We start from the raw sequence: 11,741 nt of genomic DNA on the forward strand, positions 1-11,741 counted from the left end.
GAATGTCCTTATTGAATGGTGGGACATCTTTTGTGTATATGCCTATGAGTGATACAGCTGCATCTTGAGAAAGCACTATTCCTAATTTTCTGAGGAAGCGCGAGATTGATTTCCAAAGTGGTTGTACAAAGTTCCATTTCCACTAGCAGTGGAGAAGGGTTCCTCGTTTTCCACATCCTCTAGCATGTGTTGTCACTTGAGTTTTTGATCTTAGCCATTCTGATGGGTGTAAGGTGAAATCTCAGAGTTGTTTTGATTTGCATCTCCCTGATGACTAATAAAGTCTAAGAAATGATCATTTCTTCAAGTGTTTCTCTGATATTCTACATTCCTCTATAGAGAATTCTGTTTAGCTCAGTTCCCCATTTTTTAATTGGATTACTTGATTTGTTGCTTTTTATCTTCTTGAGTTCTTTATATATTCTGGATATTAGCCCTCTGTCAGAGATAGGGATGGTGAAGATCTTTTCCCAGTCTGTAAGCTGTCGTTTTGCTCTGATGACTATGTCCTTTGCTTTACAGGAGCTTTTCAGTGTCATGAGATCCCATTTATTGATTGTTGATCTTAGAGCCTGTGCTGTTGGTGTTCTGTTCAGGAAGTTGTCTCCTGTGCCAGTGAGTTCAAGGCTTGTCCCCACTTTTTCTTCTAACCGATTTAGTGTGTCTGGTTTAATGTTGAGGTCTTTGATCCACTTGGGCTTTAGTTTTGTTCAGGGTGTTAAGCAGGGATCTATTTTCATTTTTCTACATGTAGACATCCAGTTAGACCAGTACCATTTATGCAAGATGCTCTTCTCCATTGTATGGTTTTGTATTCTTTGTAAAAAATCAAGTATCCATAGGTTTGTGGGTTTATTTCTGGGTCTTTTAATTAATTCAATTGGTCCAGCAGTCTGTTTCTATGCCAGTACTATGGCATTTTTATTACTGTTGCTTTATTGTACAGACTGAGATCAGGGATCGACATACCTCCAGAAGATATTTTATTGTACAGGAGTGTTTTAGCAATTCTGGGTTTTGTGTTTTTCCATATGAAATTGAGAACTGTTCTTTCAATGTCTGTAAAATATGTTTTGATATTTGGGAATTGCACTTAATATGTAGATTGCATTTGGTAGGATAGTTATTTCTACTTATACATGAGCATGGGTTATTGTCATCTTCTGATATCTCCTTCAATTTCTTCAGAGACTTACTTTTTTTTTTAATAGATCTTTCACTTGCTTGGTTAGAGTTACACCAACATACTTTATGTTATTTGTGGCTATTGTAAAGGGTGTTGTTTCCCTAATTTCCTTTTTTTTTAAAGTTTTTTCCTGAGAAGTAAACTACATAATACTTCAATTTATAAGATGATTTCCAAATCACCCGTGGTGGAACATACTGACATCCCAGTATTCTGAAGAGGTTTGGTGCAAATTCAAGGCTGGTCTGGTTAATGTCTTCCAGAAAAACAAAACCAAACAAACAAAACCAAAAGAAAACTTTCTTCCATTTTAACCTGTAGAGAGAGAGCAAAACCATGTCTTCAGCAGCCAATGGATTACCAGTGCCCTACACTTGGATTTTCCAGCTGTCTGAAGTGTACGTGATAAGTCTTATACTCTATCTAGTTTATGGCATTTTGTTACAATATGCTGAAGGAATAAAGACATCGGGCTATTCTGGTTTGAAATAAGGGATGGTTTTGTTTTACAAGGTTAGAAGGGATTTGGACGTATTCTAATCAGTAATATATCTAATAATCTCATGGTAGATTTTTTTTCTGGTCAATTCAGTCATCTCTGGAGTTACTAGATTAATATACATTATCTGGAATGTATAAATATACATTATCTGGACTACAGTATGATATACCATTAATTTAAACTTTTGCTATCATAGCTTGCTTAGATCAGAATTCTGAAAAAGAACATTTCTACAAGGAAAGAAGGCATGGAGAGAAGGGAGAATGAATCTGCAGTCTCCTCCCCACTCTCATTCTGATCTCTTTTCTCTTTGCTACAGGGAAGCCACATAATCCCCAATGGAGAACAGTACAGAGGTGACAGAGTTCATTCTTGCAGGGTTAACTGATGACCCAGAGCTCCAGATACCACTCTTCATCATCTTCTGTCTCATCTATCTCAACACTGTGCTTGGGAACCTGGGAATGGTAGGGTTAATTCTGCTGGACCCACACCTCCACACTCCCATGTACCTTTTTCTCAGTCACCTATCTCTGGTAGACTTTGGTTATTCTTCAGCTGTCACTCCCAAAGTAATGGCAGGACTCCTTTCAACAGACAAAATCATATCCCGCAATGCTTGTGGCACCCAATTCTTCTTCTTTGTAAGCTTTATAACTACAGAAAGCTTCCTGCTGGCTGCCATGGCTTATGACCGCTATGCAGCAGTGTGTAAGCCTCTGCATTACACCACCACCATGACCACAAACACATGTGCTTGTCTGACCATAAGTTCCTATGTCTGTGGCTTTCTGAATTCCTCCATCCACACTGGGAACATTTTCAGCCTCTCCTTCTGCAAGGCCAATGTGATATATCACTTCTTCTGTGATGCTCCTCCTCTCCTGGCCCTCTCATGCTCAGACACCTCTGTCAGTGAGATGGTGATTTTCTTTGTGGTGGGTTTCAATGATGTCTTCTCTATTGTAGTCATCATGATCTCCTACCTGTTTATATTCATCACTATTCTGAGGATGCGCTCATCGGAAGGACGCCAGAAGGCCTTTTCTACTTGTGGTTCCCACCTCACTGCAGTCTCTATCTTCTATGGGTCAGGCATCTTCGTGTACTTACAGCCCAGCTCCAGCCACACCATAGGCACTGACAAGATGGCGTCTGTGTTCTACAGCATGATCATCCCCATGCTGAACCCTCTGGTCTACAGTCTGAGGAACAAAGAGGTCAAGGGTGCATTCAAAAAGGCTGTGGAGAAAGCAAAACAAAATTTTCTATAGCATTCCATTTAAATTAAATTAAATTTTTAGTAGAATTCCCATTTTTACTATGTTAATTTAACCAATCCATGAGCATGAGAGATCTTTCTGTTAGAAGAAAAAGTGGGAAAGAACTTTGTACTCATTGGCACAGGAGACAGCTTCCTGGATCACCGAGAGCTCAGGCACTAAGATCAATCATCAATTAATTGGACCCCATGAAACTGAAAAGCGTCTGTAATGCAAAGGACATGGTCAACATAACAAAATGGCAGCCTGCAGACTGGGAAAAGGTCTCCATCAACCCTACATTGGATACAGGGCTAATATCCAGAATATATTAAGAACTCAAAAAATTATACACCAACAAACAATAATCCAATTAAAAATGGAGTACAGACTAAACAAAGAATTTTCAACGGGGGAATACCAAATGGTGGAGAACCACTTAAAGAAATGTTCAACGTCCTTAGTCATTAGGGAAATGCAAAATCAAAATGACTCTGAGATTCCATCTCACACCTATCAGAATGGCTAAGATAAAAACTCAAGTGACAACACATGCTGGAAAGGATATGGAGAAAAGAGAACCCTCTTCCATTGTAAACTTGTACAATCACATTGGAAATCAATCTGGCACTTTTGCAGACTGTGGGAAACCCAGTTATACCTCAAGACCCAGCTGTATCACTCCTGGGTATATATCTGAAAGATGCTCAATCATATAAAAAGGACATTTACTCAACTATGTTCATAGAAGCTGTATTTGTAATAGCTAGAATCTGGAAACAATCCAGATGTCCCTTAATTGAGGAATGGATACAGAAATTGTGGTATATTTACATAATGGAATACTACTCAGCCATTAAAAACAAGGAAATCATGAAATTTGCAGGCAAATGGTGGGAACTAGAAAAGATCATCCTGAGTGAAGTAACTCAGAAGCAGTAAGACACTCATGGTATATACTCACTTATAAGTGGCTATTAGCCATATAATAAAGGATAAATATAGTAATATACTCAGACCTAAAGAAGCTAAACAACAAGGAGGACCCTAGGGAAGATGCTTAAATCTTATTTAGAAGGGAAAACAGGATAGACACTGGAAACAGTAGAAGAGAAGGAACAGTATGGGAGCCTACCACAGGTGTCCTCTAAAAGACTCAACCCAGCAGGGGATCAAAGTGGATGCAGAGACTCACAGTGAAACTTTGGACAGAGCACAGGAAGTCTCATAGAAGAAGGGCAATATAAAGGAACCTGGTGCAACAGGAACCTCACAAGGAAACCACGAAGGACAAAAAAAGCTGGGCCTAGGCAGAACTGCAGAGACTGATCATCAACCAAAGACCATGAATAGAGAGGACCTACACCTCCTGGTGAGATGTAGCCCATTCACAGCTCAGTCTCAATGTGGGACACCTAGAAAGGGGAAAAAGAGACAGTCTCTGATATGAATTTGGTTGCTTGCTCTTTGATCATTTCTTTTTGATGGGACGAGCTAGCCAGCCCACAGAAGAGGATCCAGGCAGTCCTGATGGTATCTGAAAGGCTAGGGTCAGACCATAGGGACTTCCCCTATCAGTGGACTACATTAGAGGGACAAGGGAGAAAGAGGGTGGGAGGGTGGAACCGCGAGGAGATGAAGGAGGGTGGCTACAACTGGGATTTGAAGTATATACTACTACTACTAAAAGAATCCATCCCTAGACAAGTTCAATGAAAAAACCTATATGGCCTTTCAAAAATACGTTGTATAATAAAAACATTTTTTTAAAATTAAAAGGAATGGCTGGAGTGATGGCTCAGCAGTTGAGAGCACTGGCTGATCTTCCAGAGATCCTGAGTTCAATTCCCAGCACCTACATGAAGCTTACTACTGTCTGTAGCTATACTCCATGGGATACCACACCTTCTTCTGGTGAGCAAAACAAGTGTACATGCAGACAAAATATCTATATACTAAATAAATAAATCTTTATAAAAATTAAAAGGAATGAGAAAATGTCCTTGTTATATACTTGAGCACATTTTGGATATATGACTAGGAGTGGTGTAGCTGAATCTTGAGGTAGCACTATTCCTAATTGTCTGACAAAAATGTCAGATTGATTTCCAAAGTGGTTGTACTAGTTTACATTCCCACCAGCAATGGAGGAGGGTTCCCCTTGTTCCACATCCTCTCCAGCATGTGCTGTCTCTTGATTTTTTGATCTCAGCCATTCTGATGGGTATAAGGTGAAATCTCAGGGTCGTTTTGATTTGCATTTCTCTGATGACTAAGGACGTTGAATATTTCTTTTTTATATTTTTGTTTTTTATATTAATTGTACTTTATTCACTTTGTATTTCAGCTGCAGCCCACTCCCTATTTCCTCCCAAGCCCTCCCTCCCTCCCTTCCCCCTCCCTCCCTCCCTCTTCTCTTCCCGTGCTCTGTGCTCTTTTCCAAGTCGACTGACAGGGGAGGTTCTTGTTTTTCTGCCATTCAATATTCCTCTATTGAGAATGCTCTGTACCCCATTTTTTTTTAAACTGGATTACTTGATTTGTTAACTTCTTGAGTTCTTTATATATCCTGAATACTAGCTCACTGTCGGTTATAGGGTTGGTGAAGATCCTTTCCCAGTCTGTAGGCTATCATTTTATTTTGATGATGGTGTCAAGGACATTTGCACAACCATGTTTATAGCAGCTTTATTTCTAATAGCCAGAATCAGAAAACAATCCAGATGTCCCTCAATTGAGGAATGGATACAGAAATTGTGGTACATTTACATAGTGGAATACTACTCAGCAATTAAAAACAAGGAAATCATGAAATTTGCAGGCAAATGGCAGGAACTAGAAAAGATAATCCTGAGTGAGGTATCCCAGAAGCAGAGAGACACACATGGTATATACTCACTTATAAGTGGATATTAAGCATATAGTACAGGATAAACATACTAAAATATGTACACCTAAAAAAGCTAAGCAAGAATGAGGACCCTAGGTAAGATAATCAATCCTCATTCAGAAATGCAAATGGGATGGATGTTGGAAGAGGGAGAAAACAGGGAAAGGGACAGGAGCCTACCATAGAGGGCCTCTGAAAGACTGTACCCGTCAGGGTATCAAAGCTGATGTTGAGACTCATAGCCAAACTTTGGACAGAGTGCAGGCAACCTTATAAAAGAAGGAGGAGATAGAAAACCTGGCGGGGACAGTAGCTCCACAAGGAGAGCAACACAACCAAAAAATCTGGGCACAGGGGTCTTTTGTGAGACTGATACTCTAACCAAGGACTATTCGTGGAGATAACCTAGAACCCCTGCACAGATGTAGCCCATGGCTCAGTCTTCAAGTAGGTACCCTAATAATGAGAACAGGGACTGTCTCTGACATGAATTCATTGACTGGCTTTTTGATCACCTCCCTGTGTGTGGGGAGCAGCCTTACCAGGCCACAGAGGAAGACAATGTAGCCAGTCCTGATGAGACCTGATAGGCAAGGGTCAGATTGAAGGGACTAAGACCTCCCCTATCAGTGGACTTGGGGAGGGTCATGGGAGGAGATGAATGAGCGAGAGTGGGATATGGAGGGAATGAGGGAGGGGGTTATAGCTGGGATACAAAGTGAATATACTGTAATTAATAAAAATTTAATATTTTAAACAATTAAATAAAATATATAAGTGACAAAAAAAACTCAAAAAATTTGAAAAGGATTAAATTGCTTCCCTAAACTTTTCAAATGTGAGAAAACTGAAATAATATGTATTCCAAATTTTAAAACATGACTCAAAATTTTAGAATATTTGTTTATTAATGTATAACAATAATGTTATTGATAACAAGTTTTTGGTGTTTGATAATTACAATTAAATGTTATATTCTGATGTATTTAAATATAACTAATTCTGCTCACATCCATATATTTTGTATATTAACGTTATCAAATAATCATATTGGTCTTATATAATTCTTCACCAATATGGAGGTTTATCTTACAGAACAAGCACCTCTATAAAGATATTTACTTAACAATCTCAAACTTCTTTAAATTGAGAAGTCCACAAATGCAGAATATTATTTGATCCAACCCACCCTAATTCCATTCTCTCCAAGTCTTCCCCTACCTTCTTCCTACTTTTTATCTAAATCTCATGAGTCCAACCTCTTAAACCACCTGAGTCAGCTTAGTGCTGGCAGGTATGTGTGTGAGTGGAGGACTGTGTACTTGAACAATGGTAGTCTTTCAAGGTTCATATTCTTGACAAAAAGTTACTGTCTCTCCCTGAGCAGTCATAGTGCCAGAAGGGGTGAAATTTCATGATCACCTCCTCTATCCATGCTAGGTTTCTGGTTGGCTTGATCTTGTGCATGCAATCTCATTGCTATGAGTTTATATGCGGATCAGCCCTGTCCTATCAAATAAATACTATTTTATTATAGACCTGCACTGCTTCTGGCTCTTATATTCTTTCTACCACCTTTTTGAGATGAACCTTGGGCTTTGGGGTATGACTATGCTATAGATGTCTCACCCAGAGCCAAGCATTCCACAGTCTCTTATTTTTTGCGTATTTATTAGTTGTGTCTGATTTAATCATTATCTATTGCAAAAGGAAGCTCTAATGACAATTTAAGTGTACAACAATCTTATAAATTAAGAAGTTAGTGAAATGATTAATAATATGTCCATTTAGTAGAATATAATTGGGGTTCCCCTTATGGCTTATAACCTAGTCAGCCATGTTTTCTTGGCCTAGTTAATGGTATCAGATACAATTTATGTCTTGTATAGACCTAGCAGTGGTATAGCTGGGTCTTGAGGAAGCACTATTCCTAATTGTCTTAGAAAGCGCCAGATAGCTTTCCAGAGTGGTTGTACCAGTTTACATTCCCACCAGCAGTGGAGGAGGGTTCCTCTTTCTCCACAACCTCTCCAGCATGTGTTATCGCTTGAGTTTTTCATCTTGGCCATTCTGATGGGTGTAAGGTGATATCTCAGGGTCGTTTTGATTTGCATTTCCCTGATGGCTAATGAGGATGAGCATTTCTTTAAGTGTTTTTCTGCCATTTGTTATTCCTCTGTCGAGAATTCTCTGTTTAGCTCTGTTCCCCATTTTTTTAATTGGATTACTTGGTTTGCTGCTTTTCAGCTTCTTTAGTTCTTTGTATATACTGGATATTAGTCCTCTGTCAGATAAAGGGTTAGTGAAGATTCTTTCCCAATCTGTAGGCAGTCGTTTTGTTTTGATGACGGTATCCTTTGCTTTACAGAAACTTTTCAGTTTCATGAGGTCCCATTTATTGATTGTTGCTCTTAGAGCCTGTGCTGTTGGTGTTCTGTTCAGGAAGTTGTCTCCTGTGCCAATGAGTTCTAGGCTGTTCCCCACTTTTTTTCCAATTGATTTAGGGTATCTGGTTTTATGTTGAGGTCCTTGATACACTTTGACTTTAGTTTTGTGCAGGGTGATAAATATGGATCTATTTTCATTTTTCTGCATGTAGACATCCAGTTGGTCCAGCACCATTTGTTGAAGATGCTGTCTTGTAAAGCAGGCTTTAAAATCCCCAAAGAAAAAGATTGTTCACTTTTATATAAGTCATATTGTTATTGCCCCAATGGATCTGTCTTTTCAGTACTGTTATTGTTGTAGCTCGGGCTAACAACTTGGAAGATTGTTTAATACTTTTCTACCTTAGTAGCATAAATAGAACTTATGAAAGCTGGGGATGGGGGGTAGAGGTGAAATTTCCAGTTTGATACCAGCTTGATTTCTCTATGTCATATGACTTAAGTATGGCCTGTCTTCAGCAATAGGATGTTAGTGCCAAGTTAGGAAGGGTAACCAAGAGTAAGTGTTAGATAGTAATATCTTGGAGAGGGATTGTCTCCTTGTTACAGAGCAACTCCATTTAAACTTTTGATATATGCATATGATGTATATTTATATGTATGTGTATGTATATGTATTTTTAGGAGGCCTTTATACTACTTTTATAGTAGTGACATCTATATGACATTTTCAAAAATCTTCAGTGTTAGTTATTTCTCCCCATACTTGTTGATTTTTTTTTTATCATGGTAGTCTGTCTCTCATTCCATTTAACTTTTCCTCTTCCAATATTTTCACCTCTTCAGACTATGATTATTGTATTCTCTTTCTCTTGAAATAAACTTCTACCACCATCATGGCTCCTTGCTAGTTTCCTTGGCCTTCCAATTTAAGCATACGTATCCATATATTCAAATAATGAATCCATATATGAAAGACAGCAGTTAATGTTTGTGTTTCTGGACCTGGGTTACCTAACTTACAATAATCATTTCTAGCCCTATCATTTACCTGTAAAGTTAATAATTTTATTTTTCTTACACCTGGACAATACCCAATTAGATATATGTTCCACAGCTCCATTATCCATTCAATAGTTGGTGGGCATCTAACTTGCCTTTATTTCTTAGTATTGAACAGAGTAGCACCAAAAATGGGTGAGCAAGCATCTCCATAGGAGAATATAGAGTACTTTGGGAAAATGTCAGTACAGGTGCAGCTGGTTCACATGGTAGATCTAGTTGTAGCTTTTGGGGGAACTTTCATAGATTTTCATACTGACCATACCAGTTTGCACTTCCACCAATAGTGAAAACATGTTTCCTTTTCCCCACGTTCATGTCGTCATTTGTTATCTTGTGCTTTTGTTTCTGACAGAAATAAGATAAATCTCAAAGTAGTGTCAATTAAATTTTCCTCATGCTAAAAATTTGAACATTTGAAGAATATTTCATAGAAAATTGTGTCACTTCTTTTGAGAATTCTCTGTTTTGTCCTATGCGATGGATTTTAGTGGAGTTATTTGTTTTCTTGGTGTCTATTATTATTAGATTTAAATTGTTATTATTATTATTATTAATTTTGAGTTTCTCTGTGTAGCCTTGGTTTTCCTGGAATTTACTCTGTAGACCAGGATATCCTTAAATAGCTCTGCATACCTCTGCCTTTCAAGTACTGGGATTAAAGGTGTGTGCCTGACCTCAGTGTTTATTATTATTAGACCTTCACATGTTCTAGATACCAACCATGGTCATTTTTATAGCTGGTAAACATTTTATCCATGTATTTCTCATTAAACAGAGATGTGTGTGTAGGGCATACATTCACCCATGTGTGCATATGAACATGTGACCATATTCGTTTGAAAGAATTTTAAGTCTGCTATTCTGCCTTGGTGGGTGATTGATTGACTTAAATCCATTCATTCTAGGGCTGCTGCTTTTAAGATATTTTCATCTTTAAGCTTGACAAATAGCTGCAAATTATATTAATAATTAGAACTATACAGACTGTATAGTCAGTATTTTTCATGTATTGGGAAAGTAAATGATACTGTCTTATTGTAGATTTGATATGAAACTAAAATATGAATGTTAAAGAAGCTTTTATATTTCCCACAACCTTTTTGAATGCACCCTTGACCTCTTTGTTCCTCAGACTGTAGACCAGAGGGTTCAGCATGGGGATGATCATGCTGTAGAACACAGACGCCATCTTGTCAGTGTCCATGGTGTGGCTGGAGCTGGGCTGTAAGTACATAAAGATGACTGTCCCATAGAAGATGGAGACTGCAGTGAGGTGGGAACCACAAGTGGAAAAGGCCTTCTGGCGTCCTTCCGATGAGCGCATCCTCAGAATAGTGATGAATATAAACAGGTAGGAGATCATGATGACCACAATAGAGAAGAGCGCGTTAAAACCCACCACAAAGAAAATCACCATCTCACTGACAGAGGTGTCTGAGCATGAGAGGGCCAGGAGAGGAGGAGCATCACAGAAGAAGTGGTCTACCACACTGGCCTTGCAAAAGGAGAGGCTGAAAATGTTTCCAGTGTGGATGGAGGAATTCAGAAAGCCACAGACATAGGAACTTATGATCAGACAAGCACATGTGTTTGTGGTCATGGTGGTGGTGTAATGCAGAGGCTTACACACTGCTGCATAGCGGTCATAAGCCATGGCAGCGAGCAGGAAGCTTTCCGTAGTTATAAAGCCCACAAAGAAGAAGAATTGGGTGCCACAAGCATTGCGGGATATGATTTTGTCTGTTGAAAGGAGTCCTGCCATTACTTTGGGAGTGACAGCTGAAGAATAACCAAAGTCTACCAGAGATAGGTGACTGAGAAAAAGGTACATGGGAGTGTGGAGGTGTGGGTCCAGCAGAATTAACCCTACCATTCCCAGGTTCCCAAGCACAGTGTTGAGATAGATGAGACAGAAGACGATGAAGAGTGGTATCTGGAGCTCTGGGTCATCAGTTAACCCTGCAAGAATGAACTCTGTCACCTCTGTACTGTTCTCCATTGGGGATTATGTGGCTTCCCTGTAACAAAGAGAAAAAAGATCAGAATGAGAATGGAGAGGAGACTGCAGACTCATTCATTGCCTTCTTTTAATGTGGCAATGTTCCCTTCCAGCATTCTGATCTAAGCATGTGTAGCAAAACTCAGGTTTAAATTAATGGCAGATCATACTGTGTTCCAGAAAAGACGATGTATGTCAATGTAGTAACTGCAGAGATGACTGAATTGAGACCAGAAAAAAAAGCTATGTATTAGGCCATCAAATTAATTGCTCTCTAAAAACAGTTCACAGTCTGTATTTGAACTTTCAAAGTAATCACTAATTATTATTTCAGTGAACTAGAATAATATAAAGTATTGATTTAGTCAGGGTGATACCATGTAATACCGTGGAGTACATGTATTTTATTCATTTTCTGAGTTTTTGTTGTGTTTTGTTCAGTTTTCAGTT

The 11,741-nt window shown here is 38.7% G+C and overlaps 2 protein-coding genes across 2 annotated transcripts; one reads left to right on the forward strand and one right to left on the reverse strand.

The window, feature by feature from the left end:
- Positions 1-2,026: 2,026 nt before the first annotated feature.
- LOC110542771 (olfactory receptor 5B12-like) lies at positions 2,027-2,969 on the forward strand. Its single transcript, XM_060364157.1, has one exon. The coding sequence runs from the start codon at positions 2,027-2,029 to the stop codon at positions 2,960-2,962; it is 936 nt and encodes a 311-aa protein (XP_060220140.1). The 3' UTR covers positions 2,963-2,969.
- A 7,377-nt stretch (positions 2,970-10,346) lies between these two features.
- On the reverse strand, positions 10,347-11,291 carry LOC110544576 (olfactory receptor 5B12-like). Its single transcript, XM_021630506.2, has one exon. It carries the CDS (start codon positions 11,289-11,291, stop codon positions 10,347-10,349), a length of 945 nt encoding a protein of 314 aa, XP_021486181.2.
- Between the last annotated feature and the right edge of the window lie 450 nt (positions 11,292-11,741).

Source organism: Meriones unguiculatus, chromosome 1, assembly GCF_030254825.1.
Source record: "Meriones unguiculatus strain TT.TT164.6M chromosome 1, Bangor_MerUng_6.1, whole genome shotgun sequence".
In the NCBI taxonomy this organism is placed as follows: domain Eukaryota; kingdom Metazoa; phylum Chordata; class Mammalia; order Rodentia; family Muridae; genus Meriones; species Meriones unguiculatus.

Excerpts from the sequence above, each read along its gene's own strand:
- LOC110542771 (XM_060364157.1), top strand. The coding sequence starts at position 2,027 with ATGGAGAACAGTACAGAGGTGACAGAGTTCATTCTTGCAGGGTTAACT.
- LOC110544576 (XM_021630506.2), bottom strand. The coding sequence starts at position 11,291 with ATGGAGAACAGTACAGAGGTGACAGAGTTCATTCTTGCAGGGTTAACT.